At 36.9% G+C, this 19,345-nt stretch overlaps 1 protein-coding gene across 1 annotated transcript in view; it reads right to left on the bottom strand.

Moving 5' to 3' along the window:
• SNX25 (sorting nexin 25) overlaps positions 1-19,345 on the bottom strand; it is a 61,422-nt gene that overhangs the window by 13,354 nt on the left and 28,723 nt on the right. Inside the window, exons 7-12 of the mRNA XM_070757548.1 lie at positions 9,581-9,771; positions 8,083-8,214; positions 5,848-6,117; positions 2,583-2,738; positions 915-1,046; positions 83-223 (exon numbers count right to left, since the gene is read on the bottom strand). Of these exons, the coding sequence (XP_070613649.1) occupies positions 83-223; positions 915-1,046; positions 2,583-2,738; positions 5,848-6,117; positions 8,083-8,214; positions 9,581-9,771 (1,022 nt within the window). The remainder of the gene's footprint in view (positions 1-82; positions 224-914; positions 1,047-2,582; positions 2,739-5,847; positions 6,118-8,082; positions 8,215-9,580; positions 9,772-19,345) is intronic.

Raw genomic sequence — 19,345 nt, 5'->3', positions numbered from 1 at the left:
TAATATTATTTGAACTATTTAAACATATTATTTCAATCAGAACTCTCAAGGTAAGCAAGAATTCTCTCCACAATTTGTCTACCTCACTGAGTTTTCGATGCAGACTTTGAAACTCATTGAGCTTTCGGACAACTGTCCACTCCTTCACTTCAACCCTGCCAATCTCCTGTAGTATCACTACAACAGAATAATAGGGCACTTGTTCACCATTTTCTTCAATGACCTAGAGAAATAAAGAATGATAAAATGTTAATTCTACAGACCCTTACTTTAAAAAACATATGCATACTTTCACAAGAATTATTATATGTAACTGAACTTGTAACAATTATTTTCCATGTATGGCAAATTGTGTTTTGGGTGGAAATTTAGAGAGAGCATTAGACTGGAAGAGTCTTTGGAGAGGGGTGGCATACAAATCTAATAAATAAAGACTGAAAGACTAGCAGACTCATCAGAAGAGATCCTTATAGTGGGGCTACACATCTGAAGCACCTGTCTTAGAAACATACCGGCAGCCGTGTTTGGGTGGCATTTTCAGAAACTGCTTCAAATGACTCTGTATGCACACACAGGCAAATGTTGGGATAAATGATAAGCACTGCCTTTGCAGGATATGTCTCTCATGTCACACAACTTCAAAAAGCAAAGTAGGTGTTCTACACAAGTCATATGTGCATGTTTTCAGTAGCCTTTCCCAAAGTCTTTAAAATCAAACAATAGAATATTGCAACTTCTAATGACATCAGAATAACCATGCTGTGCTTCTCCATGGCTTGTTATTTCAAAGCTATGAAGAAACCCACCTGTACCTCATTACTAAAGACCTCTGAACTAAACATTTGACTAGCAGGACTCGATTCATTTAACAGCAGCAGCAGCAGCAAAAAGAGGAGAGAAAGAATATGCCATACCTCTCCAGTATTAATGAAGGCTTTCCACATGCCAAGATTTTCACACCAGCAGTCTGTTCTTTCAATATGCAATTGAAGGTCACTATGTTCTCGCTCCATCAGACTGATTTCATCTTTCAATTTGGAAACAATCTGCCAAGGGAAAAATAGGTGCCCAGGTTGATTTAGATATCAGTGTTAAGCCTTAAGCTGATAGTGATCACTAGCAGTTCTCAATACACTAACTTAAAGTAATATTAGTCCATCTCAGTAACTTCATGATATGAGAATTTCAACACCTTTCATTCCATAGCCAGCTTACTGAACTCCACACAGCTTAAATTGGCTGAAATTGAGGAACACTGATATGAGCAACAATGGACTGAAACTTGTTTATGATCCCAACTTGTTTTGGTCTATTTTATTCCTGGTTTGTTTTTATATTCCAGCTCAATTTCCAACCCAAAAAGAAGCAGGGGACAGCAGTTAAAATGTGGAAAGAAACTAACAAGAAATTGTCATATAAATTCTCAAAAAAAGTACCTGGCTTAGAGTTAGATGTCAAGGTAACTGATGTTACTAATGGCTTTATTGGCAGATATGTGATTTCTCATCTTCAGAATCAGAGACAATATGACCAGAGTGAAGGAAAAAACATGCACGTGCACTCATAAGCTTTGGTTCTCTCTCTTTTGTCCAGTCCAAAACAGAATCAAATAATAAAGTCTGGCTTTGTGACATAAACAAAAATTTGGGATCCCCATCTTCCAAAACTATTTCCCAACTTGCTCTTTGAAGAAAGGACTCCTGAAGCTTTAAATATGCAATATTCCCAAGTTTAGCCATTAGTGTTTTATAAGAGGATTTTAGAACTAGGAATCAAGATTTGGAGACCAATAAATGTAAAACAGACATAAATATAGAAATAATTACATCACCTAGCTGGGGAAATGCTTACACTGAATGGATTGTTCATACATGTTTAAAGAGCTTTACAAAGGCAATAATATATAATCAATAGTAAATGAGAAAACAGGACAGCAACACCATATTTTTCAGAATATAAAACGCACTTTCCCCACCTAAAAGAGGCTGAAAATTTTGGTGCATCTTATAGACTGAATATGGGCATTTGTTAGCTCCTGATTTCCACCCACCCACCAAAAAATGAGACATGCAGAGGGTTTTGGAGGCCTGCAGAGTGCTGCTGGACAGGCCAAAAATAAGACACGTGAAGGAGGCCAAAAACAGGTCCATTTTTGGTGAAAATGGGATCCACAGAGGGTTTGGAAGGTTTGCAGAGTGTTCCTGGGAGCTGGGGAGGGCAAAAACGGGACACGTGGTGGGTTTGGGACTCCATGGAGAGGAGTGGCACATGTCCAATTCATAAATAAAAATGGGTCCATTTTTCATGGAAATTGGCCCATTTTTCATGAAAACGAGATGTGCAGAAGGTTTAAGGAGACCAGCAGGATTCTCCTGGGGGCCGAGTAAGGCAAAAACCAGATGTGCAGAAGCCAAAAACATGTTTTTCTGTTTTCCTCTTTGAAATATAGGTACATCGTATAATCCAAAAAATACAGTAAATTTACCTTTAAGGAAAGACCTCTTAAATAAAACTGCCTATTACTCTAAAATTCATTGACTGATATGTTTTTTTTTAAAAACCCCAAAACCATAGCCACTTACCTTTTTGTCAGGTTTTGGTGAACTGCAGAGAGAATTTAGAGCTTGTCTCTTATATTCAAGTTTGTCATTTAATTGGCGTAATTTATTTACAGCATAACTGGCCTGTTCATTAATTTCTGAGCTTCCTCCATCAATAACTTCTTCACAAACTTGTCTCTAGGAGAAACAGAATTCATTATCAAGTAATGCAGATCACTAAAAGGGTTTCGTGGATGCCCAGCATATTATTATGAACAAATAACAAGTGCAAGCTAAAAATGAAGAGTGTGAAACCAAAATGAGATGTAGATTTAAATCTCTTTGACTTGATGAAAGTGTGCCAGTTCAGGCATGTTTCCTTCTGTAAATTTAGTTTCTGAGCAGAGAACAATTAAAGTGTTAATAAATAAAAACACCCATAATATTTACAAAACTATTCATCAACATTCTTGTTACTTTCACAGATGAAAAGCATATTTAGGATTTACAGAATTGTAACTGTATATGACAAATCCTTTGCCATAACTTTGTTATGTTTCTCCTCAAATACAGAAGTCCTTGGCAGAGAAAATGAAAGCATCTTCCCCAGAAGTCTCATAAAATTGTAGTTCATATTTTGTTTTTAAAATCAATAGGAAGTGTCTTCCTTTTCAAAAAAACTGTAGAATACTCACATGTTCTATATACAGTGGTACCTCCACCTACAAACGCCTCTACTTACGAACTTTTCTAGATAAGAACCAGGTGTTCAAGATTTTTTTTGCCTCTTCCCAAGAACCATTTTCCACTTACAAACCCAAGCCTCCAAAACAGTAACCAGAAAAGGCAGGGAGAAGCCTCCGTGGGACCTTTCTAAGAATCTCCTGGGAGGAAACAGAACCAGAAAGGGCAGGGAGAAGCTTCTGTGGAGCCTCTCTAAAAATCTCCTGGGAGGAAACAGGGCTGGAAAAGACAGGGAAAAGCCTCCGTGGGACCTCTCTAGGAATCTCCTGGGAGGCAACAGGGACTCCACCCTCCTTGTGGTTTTCCCAATTGCACCCATTATTTGCTTTTACACTGATTCCTATGGGGAAAATTGCTTCTTCTTACAAACTTTTCTACTTAAGAACCTGGTCACAGAACGAAAGTAGAGGTACCACTGTATTATATTTCTATATTTTTGAATACTTTAATACAAGACACATCTTATATGTAGAACTATAGTACTAGAATACTCAACTGGACAATATGCCGAATGCTCATTCTAATCTCATTTTGGAACATAGTGTCTAAAATCAGGAGCTGATACAGCTTCTAATTATGATAAATGCATGTGCCAAAGAACACTCGACTGGAAAACGTGCTTGAGCATTTTACTGGCGCTAACGCAAGCATCATAATAGGCTAGCTGGGAACATTGCTATCAGATTAGTCATAACTGAAAGTATCATGAAAACATCTTTTTATTTATTTATACAATTTACAGGCTTGCTTGACTTCCAAAGGTTTGGTGGCTTACAACTGCAATTAAAAAAAAATACATAAAAAGGAATCATGAACAGCCACAGAAATATACAAAAGAAAAAAGAAAAAAGGGCAACCTCATGTAGACTGTGTTATGGTAACCCATTCATGAGGTGACACAAGGGCCTCTTAACCAAACAAAGGCTACTCTGCCACACTAAGTAAACTCAGCTGCCACCTACTGGTTGTACACTAGTCTTGCATGGTGAGAAGTGCAACCCCCATCCAAGACCAGAAAGGAAAGTTCTCCAGAGGCAGGGCCCCCAAATATCATGCAGTCTTCTCAGGATTGAGCCAAAGTCTGTTCCTCCCCCATTCAGACCCACACAGCTTCCAGAAACAGGGACAAGCACACGACTAACATAGCATCACTTCACTAACGCAGAACCAAGAGGCATAATTTGGAATCATCAATAGACTGGTAATACATGCTGAAACAACAGATAGCCTCACCCAGTAGTTTCATGGTGATGTTAAATGGAAGTACCAGCTATCAAGTACTGTACTGCAGAAGCCAATAACTCAATTTCTACCTCATCCCCTTTAGCCCTGAATGAAACTGGCCACAGAAATAGAAGAGGACCAATGCAAAAAGTGATCCCATCCCCAAATATCAGAGCTACTACGTAAGGATAATGCAATTGACAGTAGTAAAACTGAGAATTCAAGGAATACGAGGAAAGGCATACCTATCCTAATTCTGGCTGGGCCAAAAGCCGTGTACAAAAATGTTCAAAAGTGGCTCCATAATGTGACCTGGCCTGAAAGCCAAATGAAACGGGTCCAAATAACCAGCCTACTTTGTAGCTGAAGCCCAACCTCATTCTCAAGAAACATTCCTATAAAGGATGATTAGAGTGTGAATGGAGTTGCCCAGTATTGTGGATCCAGTGATGGCCTCTTGAAGAGAGGGTGTACCTTCAACACTGCAAAGATAATCTCCTCCATACAGTTATCAGTGCATGGACTCAATGGCAGGTCACCTCTCAGAAGGCCTTGATGAATGATGGGGGACCTGGATTTAATAAACAGGGGAGTTTGAGTTAACAGATTGGAGGACCTGCCCACTTGAAGTAGGAATCACAGGCAAAAATACATTCCAGGTAACTTTTTGAAAACAGCCCAGGTACCCCTGCTGGAATTGTCCAACTGGAAGCCAACTCTAAGTGAATCTGATTTACTTTAACAAATAGCAAGAATAATCCTCACAATGATTTAAAAAAAAATGTTCCCATGATCTCATCCCCCACTCCAGAAAACAAGCTACCTTAAACAGGACCATTGAAGATCAATGAATCATATTTTATTTTAAAAAGGAAATTTCTAGGAAAAGGGCTAAGGACTGATTAAAAAGAAACTCTAGGCAATCTTAAGGAGCAGGTATCTTATAGAACAGAAACTATTATGATCTCTTCAGAAACAAGTTCTCCCAAGCATGGTTCTTTCAAGAATTTCCTGATTTATTTTCCTTAAAACTTTCTTCCGCAAAGAACAGAGGAAGAAAAATCACCTATCCACGAATGTCCTACTATTCAATTGGGAAAACATTGGCATAATGAGACCATTTAGAACTTGAGTTTTTGGACTTTAACACGTATTGGTGTTGAAGATGGAAGATGTTAGTAAACTCACAAATACAGTAAGGGATCTAAAAGAGGAAAAGATAATTGGAAAAGAATCTAAGATAGACGAGAATTCCTGAAATACAGTAAAGGAGCTAACAGAAAGAGCTAACTGGACAAAAAGGAGAAAAAAGGAGAAAGGCATTTTTGTCACAACTCACATCATCTCTGTCATCAGATGCCATCTGGACTGGAGTCCTCTCTTCTTTCTTGATCAGCCTCTCATATAAATCACTGACAATGAATGATGGATAGTATCTGTCTTTCAGTGTTTCATAAACATCAGCCTGAATTTTAGAAAACACCTCAATGCCCTTGTTGCCCACAAGACTCTGTTGTATCTCTTTGTATAGTATTTTTTCCACAGGAATTTCTCTGCTTTCCACAAAAAAATCCTGATAGATTTGACTCACGAGTTGAGGTATTTCAGCCTGAAAAGAAAGAAAAGCATCCATAATAATCAGCAATTGTTAAATGTTTGTGCCTGATGACCATAATACAATATTGTTTTTATGTGACAATTGAACATTAAACTAACAATTCCTCCTCCAACCCAATGATCAAAAAACAGCTATTATGTGAGAGGGGGGGGGGTAATTCCACAGCTGAAGACCTTCATTATCTACAACAAATAAGAACTTGCTCAAAATATTTTTCTTTTATTTATTTAGTTTATCAAACATGTACAAGGTAACAGGTATAAGTATAAACATGAATATGAACATAGGAAATGGGTACGAATAAATGGGGACAGTAGGACAGGGGCAGTAGATACACTGATGTGCCTATGAACACCCCTTACAGACTTCTTGGGAATGTGGTGACATCCATGGTAAACAATTAAGGTTGAAGTTATGGGGATTTGATGAAGTAACAATGGAGACAGGTAGAGCATTCCAAGAATTGACCACTCTATTGCTGAAGTTGTATTTTCTGCATTGAGTTTGAAGAGGTTTATCTTGAGTTTGTATCTATTGTGTGCTCATGTATAATTGTGGTTGAAGCTGAAATAGTCATTGACAGGTAGGACATTGTAGCAGATAATTTTGTGTACTACAATTAAGCAGACCGTAGTCGTAGCAACCTAAAATTTCAAGCTTGGTGGCATAAAGTATTCTGTTAGAAAAGAATACCATAGAATTCTTTATTGGCCAAGTGTGATTGGACACACAAGAAATTTGTCTTGGTGCATATGCTCTATTTGTCAAGAATCATGTGGTACAATACTTAATGATTGTCATAGGGGTCAAATAAGCAATGAAGAAACAATCAATATTAATAAAAATCTTAGGATATAAGCAACAAGTTACAGTCATACAGTCCTAAGTGGGAGAAAAAGGATGATAGGAATGATGAGAAAAAACTAGTAGAAATAGAACTGCAGACTAGTAAAACATTTGACAGTGTTGAGGGAATTATTTGTTTAGTAGAGTGATGGCGTTCAGGAAAAAACTGTTCTTGTGTCTATTTGTCTTGGTGTGCAGTGCTCTGTAACGACGTTTTTAGGGTAGAAGTTGAAACAGTTTGTGTCCAGGATGCGAAGGGTCAGTAAATATTTTTGACTCGGGCAGTACACAGGTCCTCAATGAAAGGATCATGGCCTCCAGGAAGGAAGTCTTCGTGACGTCAAAGCTCCGCCCATGGAATTCCCTATTGGGATTCCCCACCTCTGTTTCAGCCTCCAGATTGGCTGAAAAAGCTGCCGCCGATGGTAAAAATGGCGCTCTGCCGGGTTTGGCGTTCAGGAGAACGCCGAGAAGCCCCCCGACTGTTTCAGAAGGTGACAGGCGGGCGGCGGCGCTTCTCAGCGGCCTCCCGAACCTGAACCCGAAAAGTTCAGGTTCGGGTTCGGGAGAATGCCGAAGCGCCATTTTGCGATCTGCGGTGTGTTCATAAGTCGAAAAAAGTTGGTAAGAAGAGGCAAAAAATTTCCGAACCCCAGGTTCGTATCTCGAAATGTTCGTATCATGGGGAGTTTGTATTACGATGTACCACTGTATAATCATATCAAAAGAAAAAGAAAAAACCCCACATTTAAATGTGTTAAATGAAATTTCTTTTAAATTATTCACAATTGCTCAAATTCCAAATTTCTTCATTTTCTTGTATTTCTTAATTTTAGGCCTTACTCCTCTCTTTCCTCATTTTTTTGCTTAACTATTTTTTAAATTCTGCCATTTCCAAATGCCCTAGATTTTTAATATCTTTTCCCTTTTCATATCTCCTTTACAACTTTATTTTATTTTTATTTTCTCATTCTCCATATTTATACAAATTCTGATCTTATCAATGGGATAAGGCCTTTAAGTATTTTTGTGCAACACTGACTTACTGTAAATTTTGCTTCAAGAAAGTCTAATTTTCAAGAAGCACACTTGACAAACTTATTCGTGTACCTTGTTAGCATTCTTCAAGTATTCTACAGATTCCCAATAGCTGATCAGAATCCTCTTATCCATTCTTTCCATGTATATTTGAAAATGCTCTCTGTAGGATGGATTACACAATATATCTTCAAACTGAAGTATCTGAAACGTAGAATTAATAAGATTATGACAATTAACTATTTATAAGCAAGCCAGCTGGTTATAGTATCTATTAAATGTAATAAGCATAAATGTAAAGGAAAAAACAGAACAGTTTTTAGAAAGATGAACCGCTGTCTCTTGTTTTCCAGAGAATTTTAGGCAGGCCTTCTATTCTATTCTCCTATGCATTTTAGAAAACATGCTAGTTCTGGACCAGCTCTACTAGACACATTAATATGCCCATTGAGAATCGTGACAAAAATGTTCAACATACAAACAAATCTCTTTTGATTATTTTTTTAGACGATGCATGAGCTATAACAATACAACCTTTTCTCACATTAATCACTCTTTTTTTTAGAGGTTTATTTAGTTTTTCAAATACAATAAAAAGGAAAGAAATCTCATTGTATACATGCAGATCATTGCCCGTTTCTATTTCAGTATACAAATGTTCAATTTCTAATTGATTAGATTAGTCGTTAAAAAGATGAATAGATAAATAGATAACTGCTATCTTACTAAACGTAAGTATTATTTTGTTGTTATCTGAGTTTGTATAAGTCTTTTAACATTTCTTTGGGTTATTCTATTCTGCATCCATTCATACCATTTATCCCATGGTTTGTATGTTTCATCAACGTTCGTGATCCTAATGTCTCTTGTCATTTGGTCCATCTCCACACACCTGTATATTTTCTCTATTATTTGCTTTTCTGATGGATTTTTCCAATTTTGGGCATATGTTAATCTCATTGCAGTGATTATATGGGTCATCAAATGAAGTATTGGTTTTGGGTATTTCTTATCCCATATTCCTAATAGGAAAGCTTTCAGGGAGAATTCAATTTCTGTTTGTGTTATTTCTAACAACCATTTGTATATTGTTTTCCATAAAGTTTTGACCCCAAAGTCACATTGATCACTCTTATCAGAAGTTTGCATCATAAGAAGGATACATTCCATAGCACTTTTCAGTGGCAGTTGCATCCTTAGCAGAAATTGTAGTAAGTATTGGTTAAAACAAAACTGCAGCGCTGACCAGTAATGGTATCAGTAATCCCGTTGCTACTGGTTCGTGTGCTCATTCATTCACAGAAAAGCGTTCCGGGCAGGTGAACAGAGCCTCCCACCATCACCGCTACCAGTTTACCAAACCAGGCCGAACCGAGAGCAACCTATCGCCAGTGCTGAAAACCACCACCCCCATCAGTCTAAATGCTTATAATTTTGTTGGGCATTATAGGGAGGAAGCATAGTACAATCACTATTTAACTACTAAAATGTAAATCAAAATACTCTGCACTGTGGCAACTCACTCATTCCATTTGTTTCACCCAACCCACCTCAAACAAAGTTCTCTTACCTTTTGGCTCTGAGGACCTTCACTATCCTCAAAATTACCATCGTCTGGTTGGTCATAAACAGGGCCTCCCAGAAGTCTTATGCGTTTTTCGCATTGTTTTTTAGCTACCGTTAGTTGATTAATATATCTTTTCATGTTTCTGGCCCTCAAATGATCTGCTTTCATTGCAGCAGTTTCTTTAACCTTGTTCTCTGTAGAAAACAAATTATCTGATATTAAACAGTTATTATAGAATACATTTTAATCCATATAACAGTCATATCTTCTTAAAATCACAGTACATTCTTAATAGTATGAAATGCATATTGAAAATTTTACATATTGCAGTCCATCCATAAAGGATAACATGGTATTTGCTTCCTAAATGAGGTCATTTAGGTGATTTACATTCTGGATTGCGTAAATCTTCAGATTAGGGAAACAATGTTAACAATCCTGATTGATTAATGATATGAATTATCTCCAGCAAACAAGTCAAAAAGATTTGTAAGAGTCCTAGTTTTTTTAAAAAAATGTTTTTACTTTAATGAAATCCAAATTATGTATTCTATCTAAAATCTGGAGAAAGACAGTACTTTTTATTAACATCACAGCAATATATTGCTCACAAAAGCATATATCCAAATGTATATATTCAACCATTATCTTCATATATTTTATTGTAGCCTTTCTGCTCTCAATGAAGCATCTTTTTTTTAATAATAGCCAATTTCTCTATAATTTATTCCTCAAAAATCCTTCAAACCACTTTTCAACATAGCAGTGAAAAGAAATGAAAAGATAACAGGAAAAAACCAAGAAGGCTGCCTCTACAAATAAATTATTTTGACTGTAAACGATGTGTTACTTGAGTGTCCCTTTAATTAAATTTAATTAAATTTATTAGATTTGTATGCCGCCCCTCTCCATAGACTCGGGGCGGCTCATAACAAAATAGTGACAGTGTAACAAATCTAATATTAAAAACATTCTAAAATCCAACATTGGAACCATACAACATAATCATACCATGCATAAACTGTATAAGCCTGGGGGATATCTCAGTTCCCCCATTCCTGGTGACATAAGTGGGTCTTTAGTAACTTATGAAAGGCAAGGAGGGTGGGGGCGGTTCAAATCTCTGAGGGGGAATTGATTCCAGAGGGCTGGGGCCTGCCAGACGACATGGTTTAGTCGATGGGACCCGGAGAAGGCCAACTCTGTGGGACCTTATCGGTCGCTGGGATTCGTGCGGCAGAAGACAGTCCCGAAGGTATTCTGGTCCAATGCCATGTAGGGCCTTATAGGTCATTACCAACGCTTTGAATTGTGACCGGAAACTGATCGGCAGCCAGTGCAGACCGCGGAGTGTTGGAGAAACGTGGGCAAATCTAGGTAGCCCTACAATAGCTCTCACAGCCACGTTCTGCACGATCTGGAGTTTCCGAACACTCTTCAAAGGTAGCCCCATGGAGAGAGTGTTGCAGTAGTCGAACCTTTATCTTTTTGAGCAGTATAAACAGGGAACTTACTCAAGCCTTGAATCAATGTGCATTCAATTGTCATACTATATACTTTATTTTGTGTGATTACGCCTATCAGGCATAAAGATCCCAAAAGCAGGAAAATAAATCTCCAAGACTCAATGATTTCATTTTGGACTAGCTGAGCTGATTATATTGATTCATAAGATTTTTGTTCCAGGTCAGATTCAATCTGAGTGAAAACTAAAGATTGTTGCATTCTGTAATGCATTCTTAGAGATTTTTTAGACTAAATCATCACAGTGAAATTGTAAGGAGCAATGGTCTTGATATCTATCCCATGCAAGTACTAAACAGCTTTGAACATCTTTCTTAGACACTGAGCTGATACACAGTCAACCTCTTGCTGCTACCTGTTTAAATAGGAAGGCATCTCCCTTAGTCGTGATTAAATACTATATTTTCCTAAGGGTACCAGTACTTAGCAGGTTTCATTCTTAACCAGAATTTGAAATTACTCTGGTTTAAAAAGCCCTTAGGAGAAAACCTAGGTTAGACTTTTAAGCCAGGGCATAATGTTAGTAAAGAACAGAGGGGTAACGCCAGCCTTATGAAGCAGTCCAGTCAAGAAGCATGCTCAGACTAGTTCTAATTTCTAGGTAGGTAGGTAGGTAGGTAGGTAGGTAGGTAGGTAGGTAGGTAGGTAGGTAGGTAGATAGATAGATAGATAGATAGATAGATAGATAGATAATCATCCACCAACAGTTTTAAAAAGGGATGACCATGATTATTGTTGTCTCTTTGAAAAGTAAATACTGGCCTTCCTTATACAGTATTTGTTTCAAAGAAATGAGGAAAATGGTGTACGGTAATTATAGATTGTGAAAAAAATAAGTCTGCCAATACCTTTACCATCTAACAAATTTTATTCAAAGGTTTCATCAATTGCAGACTTTTAGTTTATATCCTTTCATAAAATGTGTTTAAAAGGAGCTACCAGACTGTGGATATGATTATCCTTCATATCAAATATATATAAAATGCAAAACATTTAATGACCAAAACATCTTGTCTTCAGCTGCTCTAAATTTTCCAGATATGTTCCAACCACAGAATATATCGCAACCTTACAAGTCTATTTTGCTAAAATCAAAACAGGCCATTTGTTTGTTACAGCACCTCTGATAAGATTGGAACAGCTCATTCCAAAATCAGATTAATTCTCTTTCCATTTCCCTCTGCCAGCTTAGGTTAAAACCAGTGAAATACTTAATAGGCTTGTTCTACAAATAAATGATATAACTTTACAAAATAGCTATATATATTGCTATAACTCTAATGCATTACTGAAATCCAAAATATATTGTTCCTGATAGAAATTATGCCAAAATATGGTATAGTAAAATATGATAAAATAGCTTAAAAATTCAGATTTAAAATTGGGAATGCTTTGTTACCCACATCTACTTGTAAGCTTCCTGTGCCCACAGAGTCATGTGCTTTCCGAAAACAGCTTAAAAGCTACCTGTACATTACCTATGTACACTAAAATGTTTAAGGGGCAGAAAGCTCTTTAATATATAAATTTAACATATAATTATCAGAGACGTTAACTGGTACTACTGTATTTGCTCAAACTGAAATCTCTTTAAGTAGAGTGGGAACAAACCCTTCTGAGAAAGAAATGTTCATTAATGGAGTGTTTGTTCAATTTTGAAAGAGACGACTAACCTCATGCTGAAAAGTACAGCAAACAGGGACTCCTGATGGCCCATGACCAAGTAGGTAAAAGAAGAAATACATGTCTTCGATCACACCTTTCCTTCAAAGCACTTGGCAGATTGATATGTAAGAATACCATTCTTTTAACGTCTTTCCATTCTCCCTATTCTTTCTGAATAAGCTTACAATTAATATTTTGTGCATTTCCATATATTTATGAGATAAAATGATTGATTTTTCATCCCAATATTTATTTATTGGATTTGTATGCCGCCCCTCTCCGGAGACTCGGGGCGGCTAACAACAACAATAAAGCAGTGTACAATAGTAGTCTGATGTTTGAAACAATTAAAACCCCATTAATATAAAAAACCAAACATACATACATACATACCATGCATAGAATTGTAAAGGCCTAGGGGGAAGAGTGTCTCAATTCCCCCATGCCTGACGGCAGAGGTGGGTTTTAAGCAGCTTACGAAAGGCAAGGAGGGTGGGGGCAATTCTAATCTTTGGGGGGAGTTGGTTCCAGAGGGCCGGGGCTGCCACAGAGAAGGCTCTTCCCCTGGGTCCCGCCAAGCGACATTGTTTAGTTGACGGGACCCGGAGAACATCCACTCTGTGGGACCTAACTAGTCGCTGGGATTCGTGCAGCAGAAGGCGGTCCCTGAGATAATCTGGTCTGATGCCATGAAGGGCTTTATAGGTCATAACCAACACTTTTAATTGTGATCGGAAACTGATCGGCAACCAATGCAGACTGCGGAGTGTTGGTGTAACATGGGCATATTTGGGAAAGCCCATGATTGCTCTCGCAGCTGCATTCTGCACGATCTGAAGTTTCCGAACATTTTTCAAAGGTAGCCCCATGTAGAGAGCGTTACAGTAGTCGAGTTTCGAGGTGATGAGGGCAAGGTTGACTCAGCCTTCCATCCTTCCGAGGTGGGTAAAATGAGGACCCGGATTGTGGGGGCAATATGCTGGCTCTGTTTAAAAAAGTGCTATTGCTAACATGTTGTAAGCCGCCCTGAGTCTAAGGAAAAAGGCAGCATGAAAATTGAATGAATGAATGAATGAATGAATGAATGAATGAATGAATGATCAACTTGCTTCAGTTTCACATGTTTTCCACGTGGACAACAAACAGACCAGTCTTATTCCAATCAAAGGTAAAACAAACAATTTTCTAGCAATATCTAGTAATACATAATTAACACTGAACTATGGGAATTATTCTAATCCTTTTCCTCTCCAGACCAGATATAAAATATCCTACAAATGAAGAATCATTATTTCAAAAAATTACATACTGAGCATTAACAATTAATTAAAAAGGAAGAGGGCAAATGTTGTGAATTAAGACTGCCATCATATTCTATTCTGGATCCAGCCAACTATGGTTAGCATTAAAAACAGGAGCATCTGCAGAGGGGCCAAGGGAAGACAGAAAGATGAAAGCTTCACAATGCAAGTACATTTCTTTTATAGGTGCACCATGTATGACACACTTGTATGAAATGGGCAGGGCTTGCAATATAAATCCACCAATGTTGCTCTTGCCATTCTGAAAAAATTCTGAAAGATTCTACAGATTGAGATCTTTGACATCTCTGACACAGAGATGACTACCCTGAACAACAGTACGATCAGCTACCCTGCTACTGTCTGCTAGAATCCTTAGAATTAGGTGTACAAAAGTATAAAGTTATGTTTTCAGAACAGCCACGATAAAGGCTGATTATAGCCAGAGACTAATTTAGAATAGAATAAAAGATCAACAGAGTTGGAAGGGATCTTGCAGGCCATCTAGTCCAAACCCCTGCCCAAGCAGGAAACCCTACATCTGCCATAGCTAGGATTGAACTCACAACCTCCTGATTGTGAAGCAAGAGCTCCATCTCTAGGCCACAGCAGCTGGGTCTAAGAATGGAATGGAATGGAATAGAATAGAATACTTTATTGACCAAGTACTTTATTGACCAAGTGTGATTGGACACACAAGAAATTTATCATTGGTGCATATGCTCTCAGTGTACATGAAAGAAAAGATAAATTTGTCAAGAATCATGAGGTACAACACTTACAAATAAGCAATCAGAAACAATCAATATTAATATAAATCGTAACGATACAAGCAACAAGTTACAGTCATACAGTTATAAGTGGGAGGAGATGGGTGATAGGAACGATGGGAAGACTAATAGTAATAGTAATGAAGCCTTAGTGAATAGTTTGATAAAATAACAAACAGTGTCGTTTTTTAAAGCCTCACTACTTCATCTAAATAAAGCACATCAAAAGATGCTTCCTCTGCAAAGAAAGACCACTAGAGCTCCTGGTTTGTCTTTTTTTTAAAAAAAATAGAGAATATCCAGGATGTATGATTTTCAATAATACCTACAATGATTTTATAGAACATTGAAATTGGGGGGAAATTCAATTTCCTGTCAAAGAAAGAGAGATGCACTCAGATCGAAAAGCTACATAGAAAAGCTCTGTGACATTTATGCCATGCCCAGCATCTCATTCTCATTAGTCTGCAAAAGTTCAATAAAGATTGGGTATCAGCCTTCTACCAAGTGGCCATTTCTGGCACAATATTTAGGATATAGGGGAAGGGGGGGGGACATCTGAATCTGCAACCATTTTGCAGGGAAGAGGATTTGTAGCTTTCTCTCTCTTTGGGGGGGAAAAGGAGGTGGGGGATATATAAGCCCAAAAGGATACTTCAGAGAAAATGTGTAATAGCAATGCTGGACCAAAGAATAATCAAGGTTCTGAAGGGCAGAAGGAAAAGATGCACCTGCCTCTACCCATATTTCAACTCTGAACAACTGGTTGCTGTAGAAACAGCAGGAACATACTGGCTGTACTTACCTTTTTTCTTCCTCATCCTTTCAACTTTTGTATATTATTCTTTCAGATTGTAAAAGAAAATATTTTAGTAAGCTAGAGTCAGAGTCTTTTTGATTCATGACGGAAGGAAAAATAATTCAACTATCATTTATTTGTTTGTTTGTTTGTTTATTTGTCCAATACACAATACATATTGAAGAGAATAGACATGTAGTAATATATATAAAGAAAAGGATAGAAGAAAAGATATAAAAATAGAGGAGAAGATATATGAAAGGAAGAAAAGATATATGAGATAAAGGAGAGACAATTGGACAGGGGACGAAAGGCACACTGGTGCACTTATGTACGCCCCTTACTGACCTCTTAGGAACCTGGAGAGGTCAATTGTGGATAGCCTGAGGGAAAAATGTTGGGGGTTAGGAGTTGACACTACTGAGTCCGGTAATGAGTTCCACGCTTCGACAACTTGATTGTTAAAGTCATATTTTTTACAGTCAAGTTTGGAGCGGTTAACATTACATTTGAACCTGTTGCGTGCTCTTGTGTTGTTGCGGTTGAAGCTGAAGTAGTCATTGACAGGCAGGATGTTGCAGCATCGTGTTTTAGGCATCGTAGTTCTAAGCTTTCTAGACCCAGTATTGTTAGTCTATTTTCGTAGGATATTCTGTTTTGAGTGGAGGAGTGAAGGGCTCTTCTGGTGAAGTATCTTTCATACATATTCATGGTGAATATGAATATACATACATACATATTTCTGGTGAAGTATCATTCATACATATTCATTTTTTTTAAATGACTGAAACATATTGTAACTCCAACATAGATGTAGATCCAACAGTAGAGAATATATGTGGCTCAGTGATGAACAACTGGGCTCTTATTATTACCTAAACTTGGTTGTTCATATGGATATTTTATTACCCCGCTAGATAACATCACCATATCAATCAGTGTATCATCTCCCATGCCTGTTTCCCATTATATTATCTAGGTGGGTAATCAAACATCTGCAGAAAATCAAAGCCCAGAAAATGCCAAGAACGCAGCATGACTATCTGTGGTGATCTCATATCAGAATTACTGCTAATCATGTTTAATCGGTAGTGCCACTTATGAAAGGATTAGAGTCTTGCTGTTTTTCCTGGGGGATTATCATCAGTCCCTGTTAGACCTTTGGGTAGCTGGAATGTTGAAAGAAGTGAGCCATCCATTTAAGACCCACTCCCACCAAGACCACTGAAATAACACCCAACTCCCTGCAGACACAAAGTGGATTAACCTCTATTTTACCCTGCATCCAAAACAGCAACGTCGTTCAGCAGCCATAAAAGAAAGTATATCTCAAAGCATTTCAGCTAGTTTTGTCAACATAATTAGTTCTGACATATTTTAAAGCCACTCTGCTAAGTGATGTATAGCAAGGGGCCAAGGCATAGCATAACAGCATTAAAGTTATACAAGCTGTTTCAGTACAACATGAGGAATTAGGATGAGATTAGTTATTTTGAACCTATCCTGTATTTGAGTTCCAAAGATATAATGAGATCAGAGATGCCAGACTTCAATTACTACGTTTAGAAAATTCACAGCTAGACCACCTCTGAACTGATTTAACTGTTGTTCATAAAATCACACATCATAATGTACTCCCTGTTAGCGACTACTTTACCTTTAACCACAATACAAGAGCACACTATAGATACAAACTAAATGTAAATCACTCTAAATTAGACTGCAGAAAATGCGATTTCAGCAATAAAGTGGTCAACGCCTGGAATTCACTACCGGACTCTATTGTTTCTTTTCCCAATCCCAAAATCTTCAACCTTCCACTATCTACAACAGACCTCTCCCCTTTTCTAAGAGGTCTGTAAGGTGTGTACATAATTGCACCTTTGTACCTACCATCCCTGTCCTATTTTCTTTGTTATCCTTTCTATCTCTACTTTATATTTATGTTATGTTAAAACATACTACAATACTATACTTGTATGACAAACAAGCAAACAAACAAATAAAAAAAAAGTGCCTACATTTATATTGTATCAGTGACGTTTTTCTTCCATAGTTTTTTATCCATTGAAATAAATGATCAATGGAAATATGGAGGGAACCCCAAAACACTAATTTTGGGATTATATTATACCCAATTAGTTTTATTTCCTTGAATGAAAGGTATCAATCATTTCAAATACACTATCTATATCTTTGGACAGGCTGACTTTTGCATATAGGATATGGAATAGCTGCGTCCTTTAAAACCCTCTGCATTAACCTTTCGTAGCCCTTATGGTGAAATATGCTGTAGGAGTTTGTTTGCCCTAGAAAAAAATGAAATTCTCTTCTAGAAAAAAATAAAGTTGCAATAGAATTCTACTTGCGAATTTGATCAAGATAGGAATTTGATCAAAACTTCAGCCAGGAAGTATCCAAAGCAAAATATCTGGGAGATCACTGAGACTTCAATGTGGTAACCTTCTTGATGTGTGATCTGCCTGATAGAAATGGGACCACAATGTACCATAGTCTTCCTCTATTAAGTCTTTCTCTCCTTATCTGTCTATTCAGATACTTTGTGGAAGGAAAATAACAGAGGATCCAATCTGTTCACAGTAAGCCTATGAGTTTTTCTTCCAAAAAAAGCTTTTGGAAGCATATTTCTAAAATTCAGCAGAAAGAGACAGGTTAAAGTATTTTTCTGGAAACCTAGTGATGCAGATGTGCAGCAATATAATAAAGATTTCATCAGTGTATGCTCTCATTTACAAAACAACAGCTATCAGGAGAGAAATTGTTCTGTTTCACTATTTCAATAGCTTTTTTCTAGGAAGGACATAAAATTGGCCATTTAAAAAATGTTCAAAACAAAAAAGGCCCAGAATTGACCAAATAATTATTTTACCATCCAAACCTCAAGAACTTAAATGTTAATTTTATATTATTTTTTAAAAAATGAAATAAAGCACACAACTATCAGATGAGACAGACATTTATTTTCAGCTGCCAATTTCTGCAGCTTCTGTTTTTTATTTCGATGTTTTAATAAATAAACTCATATATTAATTTACAACTAAGGCACAGAACCTACATAAAGTAGCAACAAAGTTATAGAAGCAGAACTGGAATATGCAACTCTTATTAAAGATTATGAGAAAAGAAAGTGGTTTCTTTGCTGTTGCATATACTTCATTGTTCTTATAATGAACATGATATACTTAACTGGACCTAAATCTTTTAAAACATGACATCAAAGATATATCGTTACATATTATTATTATTATTATTACTATTATTATCTTCTCTGTTGCCTGATGCTCAATGACTTTGGATGTTTTTAATTGCTTAAAACACATCAATAGAACATTAGAATGAACATCAATAGAACATTAGAATGATTAATACCCATAGAAGCATGCTTAATTTAAAAAATGTAGGCACTGAAATAATTAAAAAATCATTAAAACATACCATCATATAGTTTATACAAAATACTTAATTTTATTAAAGCTTTATTTTGAAAATGCTTCTGGTACCTTAAGAAAAGCTGGTTTGCAACAGCATCTTACAACACACTAAAATCAGAAAATTCTGACTCAAATAAAGTAATCAAACAAAAGTAGTAGTTTGAAAAAATGTTCCTCAGCTGCAAATAAAACATGTTTGCCTGATGCTCAAGCAAAGACAAATTTGGCCTCCTATAATCCTCCTGAGGATGATATAT

Source organism: Erythrolamprus reginae, chromosome 7 (genome assembly GCF_031021105.1).
Source record: "Erythrolamprus reginae isolate rEryReg1 chromosome 7, rEryReg1.hap1, whole genome shotgun sequence".
Lineage (NCBI taxonomy): Eukaryota > Metazoa > Chordata > Lepidosauria > Squamata > Dipsadidae > Erythrolamprus > Erythrolamprus reginae.
The sequence above is the reverse complement of the archived record's forward strand: the minus strand, read 5'-3'. Positions and strand labels throughout refer to the sequence as shown.